Source organism: Harpia harpyja, chromosome 13, assembly GCF_026419915.1.
Source record: "Harpia harpyja isolate bHarHar1 chromosome 13, bHarHar1 primary haplotype, whole genome shotgun sequence".
In the NCBI taxonomy this organism is placed as follows: domain Eukaryota; kingdom Metazoa; phylum Chordata; class Aves; order Accipitriformes; family Accipitridae; genus Harpia; species Harpia harpyja.
In genome coordinates, this window is record NC_068952.1 from 26,383,659 (window position 1) to 26,397,504 (window position 13,846).

At 49.8% G+C, this 13,846-nt stretch overlaps 1 protein-coding gene across 1 annotated transcript; it reads right to left on the bottom strand.

The window, feature by feature from the left end:
* Positions 1–5,638: 5,638 nt before the first annotated feature.
* LOC128149872 (cytochrome P450 1B1) lies at positions 5,639–12,221 on the bottom strand. Its single transcript, XM_052805400.1, has 3 exons — positions 12,162–12,221; positions 10,303–11,319; positions 5,639–8,580 (listed from the first exon to the last, which is right to left on the bottom strand). Exons 1-3 carry the CDS (start codon positions 12,179–12,181, stop codon positions 7,968–7,970), a joined length of 1,650 nt encoding a protein of 549 aa, XP_052661360.1. The 5' UTR covers positions 12,182–12,221; the 3' UTR covers positions 5,639–7,967.
* Positions 12,222–13,846: the final 1,625 nt, after the last annotated feature.

Here is a 13,846-nt window from a genome sequence, read left to right on the forward strand (position 1 = left end):
TCATTTTTCATTAGAGTAATTATTGTGAAGTCTGAGTTTAATTTCTGGTGGCACTCTTTTTTTACTTGAATTGAGTTATTTAAATTTCCTGTACCACAAAAGATTAATAGCTTCACAATTTATGGTTTTTCTCTGTAGAGTGAAAAAGTATAATTAAAAATAAGATATACAATAGAATTAAATTTTCAAACTGTGGCTTGGAAGTTTTTCACAGAGTAGAAAGCATAAAAGAAGCATGGAGTATTGTTTCATGCTATTCTGCCGATGACTGCAAGCCATACTTGCTTTGTGAAGTCAAAATTTGTCTTATATCTTGCTTTTGTACTGGGAACAAGGGTGTCTCACTCCACTTCTCCACTTCAGTTATGATGAGTAGAGTAGTCCAAATAAGTGGAGGGTGTTCTGTTATTCTTAGCACAGAAAACATGATTATGTGAAATCCCATTTGTTATCATGAGAGGATTAGAAGCCTGTTTCTGCATGACAACTGTTATGTTCTTACCGGAGCTCAGGCTGGGAGAAGGGAGATTGTGGAAATAAAGTCTACTTTTGTAGAACTGTCCTTGCCAACAAAAGGTGATCCATCACTGAAAATACACCAATATCAGAGGATAAAAGCAGTTCTGGAGCATCCTGCAATATACACGCCATTCTTCCCCTAGGGGATATTGAGCAGCAAGCCTAGATAGGACTGAAGACATAACTGTATAGCGTGGGAATATCCAACTGATACAAACCTATTCCTGCTCAGCTTGCTCAAATAAATGACCCTGACCTGCTCTGAATGGATCCTCTAGATCAGTAGTGTTTGTCTGGTGTAGTGTCCCCTCCTTCCACCACTCTGAACGTCAAGAGGAAAATTTCCCCAAAAGGTATTCAGACTGTTGCAGCTGGGCCGTCTTTTCCTCCCCACTGTTCTCACGCACTGGGGATGCTGAGGTGAGGAGAATGACAGACTCTCCACGGCTTTCTGTTGTAGACTGGTTTTGTTTTCAAATCCTGCAGCCTGCATGGCACAGCCCAATCCCCGTGGAGGACCCCAATAAGGACTATGGTGGCTTGACCCTGGCTGGACACCAGGTGCCCACCAAAGCTGCTCTATCACTCCCCTCCTCAGATGGACAGGGGAGAGAAAATATAACGAAAGGCTCGTGGGTTGATATAAGGACAGGGAAAGATCACTTACCAATTGCTGTCATGGGCAAAACAGACTCGACTTGGGGAAAATTAAGTTAATTTATTATCAGTCAAATCAGAGTAGGATAATGAGAAATAAAACCAAATCTTAAAACACTTTCCTTCCACCCCTCCCTTCTTCCCGGGCACAGCTTCACTCCCAAATTCCCTACCTCCCCCCAACCCCCAGCAGCACAGGGGGACAGGGAATGGGGGTTGCGGTCAGTTTATCACACGTTGTCTCTGCTGCTCCTTCCTCCTCAGGGGCAGGACTCCTCACACTCTTCCCCTGCTCCAGCGTGGGTCCCTCCCACGGGCTGCAGTCCTTCAGGCACAGAGTGCTCCAGCGTGGGTCCCCTGTGGGGTCACAAGTCCAGAAAACCTGCTCTGTGGGTTCCTCTCTCCACGGGTCCACAGGTCCTGCCAGGAGCCTGCTCCAGCGCGGGCTTCCCACGGGGTCACAGCCTCCTTCGGGCATCCACCTGCTCCAGCGTGGGGACCTCCACCAGCTGCAGGTAGATATCTGCTCCACCGTGGACCTCCATGGGCTGCAGGGGGACAGCCTGCCTCACCATGGTCTTCACCACGGGCTGCAGGGGAATCTCTGCTCCGGCACCTGGAGCACCTCCTCCCCCTCCTTCTTCACTGACTTTAGGGTCTGCAGGGTTGTTTCTCTCACATGTTCCCACTCCTCTCTCTGGCTGCAACTGTGCAGTTTGGGGGTTTTTTTCCCCTTCAAAAATCTGTTATCCCAGAGGCACTACTGCCATCACTGATGGGCTTGGCCTTGGCCAGCGTTGGGTCTATCTTGGTGCTGGCTGGTATTGGCTCTGTCGGACATAGGGGAAGCTTCTAGCAGCTTCTCACAGAAGCCACCCCTGTAGCCCCAGGTGCTACCAAAACCTTGCCACACAAACCCAATACAGTTCCTCAGCTCTCATTTCCATGTTTGCTACCTCCCAAATCTATTACTTGAGTTAACAGGCAGTGAGGAGTTAGTATTTAGACATCCTTTGTCCAAAGTTTTCAGGAAGATAATCATTCTATCTTCAGCCTGGTGTGAAGGTAAGGTTTGGTCCAGGTGCTCTCAGTTTGATGTTCCCTGATGCTGATGTCATTGAACCTCTTTAATACCATGTGGATTCTTATCACCCTAATCCTGACACACTTTATGTACAAGCAATGTAAATCACCACTTCTCTTTTCTTGGAAATCAGAGACCCTGTGCACAGTTCCTCCCTAGCTGGAATCTTCCTTACACTTTAGATATAAATTTTCCTCCACTAGCTCTCGGCCACTCCAGCAAATGACTCCTATATAGCTCTGCAGGTGATTTGTGAACCTTCAGTAAGTCCTCTGTGCATTTGCTCCCTTCCCCCCTCTCTGCACACGTGCAGTTGAAATGCCTCGGCATCCTGTATCTTCTGAGTTAACTATGCTGATGGATCAGTGTCCCCAAACAGCACAGATAAAGAGTTTAGGGAATTGAGAGACTCTGGTTTGATTTGGTTAGCTCTAGCTTTGTGCTTTCAGGCTGGAGCAAGATCTGCTCTAAGTATTGAAGGACAGGGCAACACTAACAAAGCAAAGAATTTTTTGGTTAGTGGAGCTGTCTGAAAAGTTGGCAAAAAGCCCCAAAGGAGGACTATCAAAGTATTGACTACAGCCATCTTAAATGCTCCAGGCTGTTTGTGCTTAATACTGAGCTTGTTTTCACCTGACAATTGAGTTGGCCTGCTCTGAGTACAAGTGACTGGAACATGAAAAAACTCGGCTGCAAAAATGGAGGGCGATAAACAGCAAAGAAGTTGTTGAAATTTGAATCACTGTATCTGTGTTGCACTGTATACCAAAATAATGGCACCGTTCAGAATCCAGCCCTTCATCCATGAAAAAGCCAGATCCACTTTCAGTGTTATCCCAAGTTGAATTTGTTGTGTGGGCAAATGAAATGTCTTGAGTAAAATTTAACCAAGCTAAAGATGCAGCAAAGGTAAATGTTAACTGTTCGCTTTCCATGGCTAATTTCTCGACTTTTCTCAGGTAAAAGGTAAGCTCCCAATTGCCTAGTCTCTGGTTGCTCTGCCTGGACAATCTGAACCAATTTCCTACAGACAAACCTACACATCAGTCCCTGCCGCTCACAAAAACACACTGGGTCTGATGCAAAACTGGTTGCAACTCGTTGTTGTGAATTTGCATTTAGTTACATTGTGCCATGACTATGCTGGTATTGATAGCTGTTGCACAGATCCTGGACTGACTTCCTCTTTCCAGCAGCAGTTGTTTCTCAAGTTCTGATGAGTCTTGTTCCTTATTGTTATATTATTGCTATTTATTTCAGCAGCTCTGAACTGACTCCCACTGAAGCCAGGAAGTTTAACTATTGGCTTCACAAGGAATGTAATGGTACACTTGAATAGCATAAACATATTCTATATCAACTCTGATAACGCAGCCTACTTGCTTCCCCCCCTTGTTATGTAGTGGGGTGGTCTGACAGCTACTAGTTTTCCAAGAAACATATGCTTGTCATAAGTTCTCCCTGTGCTTCCTGTTTTGTGGTTTTGGGTGGGGTTTTTGTGTGTGTGTGTGGTGGGGTTTTTGTTGTTGTTTTGGTGGGTTTTGGGGGTTGGTGGGTTTTTTTTAAATCCCTTATCTCAACTTGAATGAAAGATGTTACTAAAATTCTGGGAGATGGACTAAGTGTGTGCACGTGCACATACACAGAGAAAGCAAGTGTGAGATGACATTTGGCTTTCCTGACCCATTGAAATCACTACAACCTGAGCATGAAGATTTTTAAAGGAAAAATCTTGTCTTGAATACAGCTGCTTAACTTATTTGTGCTTTATTTCATGAAGAAAGAGCAACATGTATTTGTCTGGTATTGCTATGGTGACATCCAGTCACAGATTGGTGAGGAAGGCAGTGGCAGTGCAAACACAAAATCTCATGAGATGTGCACGACTTGCTGTTAGATGTGACCTTGCCTAGTTTTGAAAATGATACTTTTTCTAACAACTGCTCCAATGAAACAGATGGAAAATGGAAATACAGAATTAAAAAAAAAATCAAGCCAATTTGCTGAGTTAGTCTTACTCTATTTCCTTAACACTTGGTACTGGCTTACAGTGGGCAATCAGAAACTTTGGGCTCCCTAGTCAACTGGTATAAATAGTATTTGTAGTGATCTCCAAGAATCTCTCCGAGAATGCTTTCTTCATGCCAACTTCTGGCTGCATCAGCACCACAGCTTTTGGCACTAAGGGAGCAGGTCTTGCTATAAAAATGTGCTTGTCAACACTGAAGAAGGAGTCTAGACTTAAGCTGTAGACAGCTGGTAAAGCAGAATACCTGGAAATTAATGGGAAGCAGGGACAGTGTGGCAGCATCTCTTGGCTGTATGAGGTTGCTCTTGGCTTTTACCCAGGGAGGACACCTGCTTTCTATCTACGCTGTGTCCCACTGGTCAGCCCCAGCCACGTATGCACTGCATGGGATATCTCTGGACTCTACACCTACTCCACGGGTCCTTAGCTACTTCTAGGGGGTCTTTGTAAGTCGTCTTCAACTTAGCTCCTTCTGATTTTGCCAACTCAGCCTGTACTTAGAATCCTGCCCCCTTAGGGAGAAACTCCAGCTGAAAACATCCCAAATCAGGAGGGAACTACTGCTACAGTCTGCCCAGCCTTCTGTCCCACTCAGCTTTTGTTTCACTTTCTTGGGGTTTGGGAAAATGTGAAGGTCTTTTCTAAGATGGCTCTTAAGTAAGCAGGCTTGTGGAGCAGACTGGGGAAAAGAAGACAAAGGGGCGTAGGGGTGCTGCTGCATCATGACAAAATGTGTTATATATGCAATAATGGCCACCCTTCACCACAGGATTGCCTTGATTTTGTGAGAGGTTGCTCTGCAAGGGCATGTTAAGGACCGTTTGGCCCTGAGATTTCCTTCCTGGCACTCCTTACTATACACACCAAGGCCAAACAGCACAAACTGGTCCCAAGGGCAGTGGTGGGGATCCAGTATCAGGAGTATATACGTGCTAGCACTAGATATAGGAGGGAAAAAGAGAAAGGAAAATAAGTGTGTGGGCTTGAAATAAGGGGAGGTGGAAGTAAACTGAAATGCCAGAAGGAAGAACATAGCATAGGAGATTGTGCAGGCTGAGGAGAGATTAACAGGTACTAGAAGAAAGCAAAAGACATGAGAGAATTCCGACTGATGCAGAGACAAGCAGCAGGGAATGTTCTTAGCAAGGAGCATGAGGAAATTGAACACACGGCAAGGTATGAATAAGCAGGCAGACCTGAGAAGCAGGATGAAGAAAAACCTTAAAATCCAGAAATGGGAAGAAGGTGAAAAGTATATGAACAAATATCTAAAATAATAATACTTTCCAAATCAGAAATAATAATTTTGTTTACCTTGATGTTAGAAAGCCATACATAAACTAAGCAAAGGCAGTGTAGGAATAATTTTATTTAGTATTTTGGTAACACAATGATACATCTCAAAATGACCATAAAAGTTAACTCACTGAACAACTGCATACATTCTAAATGGGTGCTACTAAATTTGAGTAACTTCACAGATTATACGAGGCATTATTTGACCAACAGCTACATAGTGTGTGACCCCCTGACAGACATGAGCAGTGTAAATGGACATTGCATTAGTGGCCAATGCATAGTTAAAGCTTTTGGAAGAGTACAAAATTGCAAAAGCCATTTTTATTAAAATATGAATGGGTGATCCTTGCGTTAGAATAACTATTCAGTTGTAGGTTACATCCTTTTTTTTTTTTTAATAACAATACTTACAAAGGTACAAGGAAAATTGTCTTGCTAGCATTTGATCTAATGTAGATCTCCATACGAAAATGCTGAGTATCTTATAAAGCTTTTCACAGGTATAGGCTAAGTTCTGGGATATCACAGACTTGTACATAATTCAGAAAAACACCTGAGGTTACTCCTTGTGTATGTAATAGAAAACTTTTTTAGCTCTAAAAAAAGAAGATAGATGCCATATGAAGTCAGAGACTTTAAACAGGTACATTACTACTGTGTGGGGTTTTGGAGCAGTACTTTCAGGCTTGATTCAGGTTTTTAAAATCAGTAGTGAAGCTTCTACTTAAGAAGATCAGGATTGTGTCGTTAACTCAGCTCTTCCCAATGTCAGTATAAGTTCTGTCACTGCAGCCAACGTGACTAAGACTGGCTGAAGTCTTAGTCTGAGAGACCCAGTCAGAAGACCCAGTGCAAATCTTTACTTGCTTAGGTCTCAGCAGAGCTACTTTTGCACCCTTATTTTTCTAGCTCTACTAATACCTTATTTAGTATTAGGCTGACCACAGCAAGTCATGTGAGGTACTCTCATTTCTGATGGATTTCATATGTTATTGAAGGTCATATGCAGCTCCAAAGAAGTGCCCAACACTTTTCAGAATCAGGCATTTACATAGGGTTGTTTGCTCTTTAGAGAAATACATGCAGCTTTGTGTACACAAACATTAGCCAGAAGTTCAAGGCCATAAAGTTTCACATGTGTGTTTTACTTTAAAATAATAGTTCTGGTTGGTTTTGGTTTTTTATTTTATGTCCTTTGCCTTACAAAAAATTTAAAAGTACTTTTTCTTCAGTTAATGGGTACATTAATTAGGACATGTAATGTTAGTTTTCCTTCTGAGATTGTTCTGAGCAAATTGTACTGAAAGTACCTAGTTGATTTTTGGATATACCATTTAACTCAACCTACAGAATAACTAGTGAGCAGGTGTATATTTGATGTACGCTTTACTTGAGGCTTGCGGCATGAAAGTTTTAATATGAAAACCTCACATTCTCACTTCTAAATACCTTGGCCCGTGTGGATTTTACTGGGCTTACCTATGTGCCTAGGGACAGGGATATTAACTCTTTACTAGAGAAATACAAAGTTCAGCTACACCTTTATAAAACTTTCTACCGATTCAACTATCTATTTTGTTCATGAATATGCTAATGAACAGATTAGCATATGGTTTGTATCACCCTTGCCATTTGGTGACATACCAAATCTGATCTTTCAAAACTTAATGAAAAGTTACTATACTAGGACATTCTGTTCATTCTCCTACAAAATATGATTTTTTTTTTTCAAATGTGCTTATAAGCAAGTCTTTTTTTAGTCATTTATGTAAACACTTTTGAATGCTAAAGGCAAGACTTTACATTGTCATTTTACCAAAAATCATTTGAACATTTATCATTGAGGCATTAATGTACATCCCAGCAGTCACAACACAGGAGCTGCCATGTGCCTGTGGCAGTTTCCAGTAGAGTGAATTCAGAGGCAGGCTGACCCACCCCACCCTACCCTCCTCTTTTTTTTTTTTTTTTTTTTAAATAAGGTATTTCACTTTGGGATGTGGAGTCACTGAAGGCGAACTTAGAGTTTAAGGCATAGCGCATGGAGACATGGAAAGGATTGTATAAACAGTTCCTGGAGATGCTCCAACCAGTCAGTAGATAAAAAACTCTTTATAACAGCGACTTCTGTGAACAAGCTAGAAAAGAAAAGGCTTACTTTCAAATTGCATATGTTTTATCATTTAATATATTAAATTGTTCCCCTAGCTCTCCTTCTAGAATTAAAAAGAGGACTGAATTACACCTTGTGCAGTTTTCCTTCCTGCTCTTGTAACTCGTAATACTGGCTAGTTTCCAAAAAGATTGCCAGAACAAACTATAACTTATTTAAGTCTAAAAAGAAAGAGGGGGGTTATTTTTAGATGCAAGGTTTGTTGCTTAGGCATTTGCTGACAGCTGATTTTCATTGGCTGCTTTCTCTGCTTGCAGTCTTTGGACAGCCTGATCGAGCAAATCCATAGTATCTCTAAGCGTAACATTCAAGGTAAATGGCTTAGGTTTAATGGTCAACCCATAGGTGAAGTCCATTTTAGGGTCCTCATTTGGATTAGCAGTAAAATTGCACTGATGCACCAGTATGGAGGTAAAGAGAAACAGCTGCACCTTGGATAACTCCTCTCCAATACACCGACGCTTTCCCAATGAGAAAATCATCACACTACTAGTAAGATCTTTATTGATGAATCCATTCTCATCCAGGAATCTCGTTGGATCAAAATCCTCTGGGTTGGACCATTTTGCTGGATCGTGATTCACTGACCACTGATTTACAAAAATCACTGTGTCCTTGGGAATGAGGTAGCCCATTATGAAGGTGTTGGTTGTGGTGGCATGTGGGATAGTAACAGGCACAAAGCTACTGAAACGCATGGATTCATACAAGAAAGCCATGATGTAGGGCAAGTGAGGCTGATCTTCAGCACATGGCAGACGGTCTCTTCCAACAATCCTATCCACTTCTTCCTGCATTTTAGCCTGCACGTTCGGATACCTGTCATTTAAAGTAAGATGTGTGTACGTACATAACATTTCCAAAGATTTTCTTAAAAATAATCCTTGCTGCAAACATTTTTCACAGAACCTCACCCCTACCCTAAATAACGCAGTTTGAGCAAAGTTTAAATATATTGCAGGAACTTGTAGACATTGATAGAAAACATTGAGAGAAAAATCCAAACTTACCATGCAATGGTGTCATTCTAAATCTAATTTGCTCAGTTTTCACTTTAATATCACATGTAATTGATTCTCAACATAAAAAATGAAACTAACTTAAAATGTGCTGAAACTGAATATTCTGATCCAATTTTGAAAATTCATTCTATAACTAAAATTACTTGTCTCTTCTAAATATTGGGCTTTCTGTGGGAACAATAATTTGATTTTCCAGCTCTGTATGTGACTTCTAAAAGTTAGCATGGAGTTTGTTATCACTAGCCATACTGCATACATATGAAAGTCCGCAGGTTTTTAAAGTGAAAAAATCCCTGCTAATAATTGTCAGAATAGGCTTTGTGCACATCCCACTCTTAGTTTGTGTATACTTTTTCTAACCAGTATCAAACCATGTTTTCTTTATAATGTATTTTAAGATGACTGTCTTGAAGTCTGAATAGTTTGGAAGACTACACGGTAACTAAACAAGATCAAAATATTAACAGATTTTGCTTATTTTCTTTTGCTTGTCTAAAAGCACGCGTTCCTTCAAGCCTTTATTTGCTTCAAGTATTCACGTTTGGCTTCTGTGTGCTTGCCTTTTCCTTCTGCAGCAGATCTGCATGTCAAACGCTGGGCAAACGGGGAGAAACCCAACGGTTTATGTGAACACTGGGCACCGTACCCTTGGCTCGAAGCATTAAAGTATTTGCCTGTTTTTCCAAGAAGCGGTTGAGTAGATGATGTTTGCATAAGCCTACAAATGATGCAGATGATGAAAGAAAAAGCCAGACGGGCAAGAGAATCGGCGTTACGCCTTCTTCTATCACAGCCCCCCCCCCCCCCCCCCCCAGCTGAGATTCTCCCCCTGGAAGAGCTGGTGCCAGGCAGGGTGCAGGGCGGGGTGCGCTTGCACCCGCCGCCTGCCCAGCCGGTCTGCCTTTCCAGAAGTCACGCAACGGCGATAAAGGCACACACTGCGGACACGTTAACATAATAGCGGGTTTGTAAACGGGTGCACGAACTCTTTGTCTTGCTTAAGCGGTCGTTATCCTGTTCCTGTGACCTCCCCGATCTTGACCTGGTAAAATCTGTTACTTTCAGGTTTTATTCGGCTGCCTTTTTGCCAGCCTCTCTTTGTGCACCCCTACCCGACCGCCAGAGAAGGCTTTTTCTTGTTGTTGTTTTTTATCCTTGCTTAACTTTTTCTGGCAGGCTTCCCAGAGCTTCCGTGCCAGTTAATCGGAAGCCGCTGAGGTACGCCGGCACCCGGCGGGCCGGCCGGTCCCTCAGAGCGAGCCCCGGCCCCGCCCGCACCGAGCGGTTATGCGCTCGTTTGGGCCGGCTTTTGCCGCCGAGGGAGCCTGCCCGGCGGCGAGTTCGCCCCCGCAGCGCCATGCAAACGGGGGCTGCCCACGGCTGCCGCTCCCGCCGCGCCACGCCGCGCCGCCCCGCCCCGGGCTGACCGACTCCCGCGCCCCTCCCCGGGGCAGGAGTGCCGCCCCGGCCTCCCGCCTCCGCCCGGGCGGCGGGGAGGGTCGGCCCCGCCGGCACCTACCTGATGAGGAAGATGAGGAGCCACTGCAGGGCGGTGGAGAGGGTGTCCTGGCTGGCGCCGAAGATGTCGGTGACGGTGGCGGGCACGTGCTCGAGCTGCAGCCGCGGCTGCTCCCGCTGCAGGCGGATGAAGGCGTCCATCATGTCGCGGGGGGCGGCCCCCGGGCGCAGGCTGCGCTGGTGCTGCAGGAACTTGCCGCGGACGAAGCCGTAGAAGTCGCGGTTGAGGTCGCGGAAGGCGCGGTAGGCGGCGCGCACGGGGCTGGGGAAGCGCTGGAGCCAGGGCAGCGCGTCCACCAGGCTGCCGGCGCCCACCGCCCGCCCGAACTGCTCGTTGCGCCCCACCAGGCGCAGGAACTCGCCGTCGCCGTGGCTGTAGCGGCGGCCGAAGCACAGGGCGCTCATCACGTTGGCCACGGCCACCACCAGGACGCGCGAGGGGTCGAGGAAGGCGCCGCCGGCGCTGCCGCGCACCAGCAGCGCCACCAGCGCCCGCGCCTCGCCCACCAGGTGCCGCTCCAGCAGCCGGCGGGTGGCGGGGCTGCCGGTGGAGAAGGCCCGCACCGTGGCGTGCGCCGCCCGGCGGTGCAGCTTCCACAGCTCCGAGTAGCCGCCGAAGGCCAGGCTGAGCCCGCCCGACACCAGCTGGAAGGAGGGGAAGGGCGGCCGGCCGGCGAAGGCGGCCCCCTGGCGGACGAGGGCCTGCCGGATGGCGCGCTCCCCGTTCAGCACCACCACGGGCCAGCGCCCCAGGCGCAGCTGGAAGACGGCGCCGTAGGTGCTGGCCAGGCGGGCGAAGGAGAGGTGCGGGGCGCTGCCCAGCTGCGCCGCGTTGCCGATCAGGGGCCAGGGGAAGGGGCCCGGCGGCGCCCGGCGCTGGCCCTGCCGCCGGCGCTGCTGCCGCTGCAGGAGGAGCTTGCCCAGGTGGACGGCGGCGAGCAGGCAGAGGAGGAGCAGCAGGCAGCCTTGCGAGGCGGGGAGGCCGCGCAGGGCTTCCCCGAGCCTCTCGAGGGCCATGCTGCAAGGGAAAGGGAAAGGTCGGCAGGCAGCGACCCCGCGGAAGGGCTGGGAAGCTCCGCGCCGCCCGCGGGCGGGGAGAGGCCCGGGCGGGCGAGGGGACGGGGGCGCGCTGGGGACTGGCGGAGGAGAGCGCCGGCAGCCGTGTCGGCGCTCGGAGTCGGGCTGTGCGTCCTTGCTCTGCGTCCTTGCTATGCGCCCCTCGCGTGCCTGAAGCCCGCCCGGATCCTGCACGAAAAAACAAGGGATGATCGATAATCAAGGGGCAAGCGCTCAGTAAGGGCTCAAACCCGTATTTGGCGTCGCGGCCGCTGCTCTCTTCTCCCCCCCCCTCCCTTCTTCCCCAGTGGGGAAAGTTTGCAGCGGCGGATCCAGGAGGTCACGGCTGAGAGAGGCAGAAAGGGAGGCGGGAGGATGCTCTCGCCTGACGAGCCTCCGCAGATGCAGGCAGCCGCCCTGCGCTGGAGACAGGTTCATCCTGGCGCTGCGCATCGCTCCTCCCGGCCAAGGAGCCCCTGCGCGAAACGGGCTGTCCGCACCGCCGTCGGAGCTTCCCGCCGCGCCGGAGAGGAAACCTCCACACATGGCCACGGAGCCCCCTCTGTCCCGAGCCATTCCCTCCCTCCCGCACCATCGTGCCCGTCGTGTCAGCGCAGGCTGGCGGCCGGCAGCCCCGGGGATGGGGGGCCTGAGGTCCCGGCGTGGCAGAGCTGACCGGTCCCGCTTCCCAGCCCCCTGCCCGGGGACTACCCGCTCCTAGCGTTTGCTCCAGCCTTTCCGAAGCAGCGAGGGGAAGAAGGGGTGAAATAAGCGGCCACCTCAGGCGCCTGTAGCAGAACTGACCTGTTGCACGCTGCTTCCATCCGAGACCTCGGCGAGGATGGAGGGGAGCTGGGCAGCCGCAGGAGGAGAGCGGCGACGGCGAGGTTCAGATCCCAGCTTCTGGGAAACTCATTAGGAGCCCCGGTTCCTGTCACCCGGAGCTTGGCAGGTCATGTGCAGGCAAATGCCAGTTGCACCCGATCCCAGCGCAGAGTTACTATCACCTTCCCAGCGCTTTAACCCTTCGGAGCTCGCCCTGCCGGTACAGCCCCGCGGGCCGGGGGCGAGCGGGCTGCTGCCGCCCCCTCCCTCCCGCCTGCTGGGCTGCGGGGACGGGACGGGGCCACCACGGCCCGCTGCAGGGGGAGAAGGCGAGCGGCTCAGAGGGCGCGGGGAGGACGGCCCGCTGCCCCCAGGCGGAGCCGGAGCCGGAGCAGCCGCGACTGGGCGCCTGGCATTGGTACTCGCGGCTTTAAATCCGCCGGCATCCGCGGTGCGCGGCGCGGAGCGGGCGTGCCGCAGTTAGCCCCGCTGACAAATCGCCGCTGCCCGGCCCTTCCCCTGGCTTGAGGGGGTCGCAGCTATTTGCCGGCTGCCCTTGGGCCCCTCGCCAAGCGGAGCGGCTGAGCCGCCGAGGCTTTTATGGCCGGGGCCAAAAGTTTTCGCGGAGGAGGTGCCGGGAGGGGAGCGGGGTGGCGGGCGGGCTCGCAGCCCTCCCTGTCGGGAGGCAAGGTCTCTCCTGCATCTTGGGGGCTGAGGAAGCCGGAGAGCTTCCCCTCCTCCGCCTGTCGCCTCCCCGTTGCGTGCGGAGTTTGCATTGCGTGAGCCGGGGCTGGAAAGCCTCCAGCCATCTCCTCCCCGGGCCCCTACCCCTCCTCGCAATACCTGACACCGGCTCGGGGGGGCAGGAGGCAGGGAAGCGCCGGGCAGCTCTCACCCCGGCCGGCCCCGCTGCTGCCCTCCAGCCTCGCCCCCGCCCCGCGCCCGCTTGTCTCCCGCTCGCGCCGCTTTTTTTTTACTCTTAAATCTGGCACCTCCGCCCGCCCCGGGAGGGCTGGCGAGGGGCGTGCGGGTGCGGCGCTCCAAGCCCCCCCCCCCGGGCTTTCCGGCGCCCCGGGGGATCCGGGGCCGCAAAACCCCCCGGCATCAAGGAAACCGTTCCGCAAGAAATCAGAACGCTCTTGCCTTGTTGTCGTCGGTTTTGCTGTACCAAGCAAAATTTAAAAATACGACATTTATTTCAGATTATCTACAGTCACATCGTGAGAAGAAAACAAGGTGTTTTGGTAGCATTTAGGGATTAGACAAGATTAGATGCTGGGAGCCAGCCCAGCTCAGGGTGTGAACCCAGGCCTGGCCACGTGGCTACTGCTTCCATCTTTGCTAAGAAGTGTAATCCTGGCTGCTGTCACTGTCCCGGGCTCTTCCAGTCAGCAGTACCACCGCTTGCTCAGACTACCATCAGCCATATCTCTCTGTGTGCCTTAGAGCGCACTATGCTTCTTCCTGCCATTGCCAAGTGACAGAGGTGTCAAAACCACTTTTTCTGAGCAGTGCCAGGAAAAGTGAGCTTCCCTCTTCCCAGCCCCATCTCTAGGGTGAACTGGAAGGATCCTGCAGTCCAGCCCAGCACATGGCCCAGCTTCAAAGAGGAGCAAAGGTAGCCCCATCCCTATGGTGTTAAGGTTAGGGCAAGCTTGGAGAAA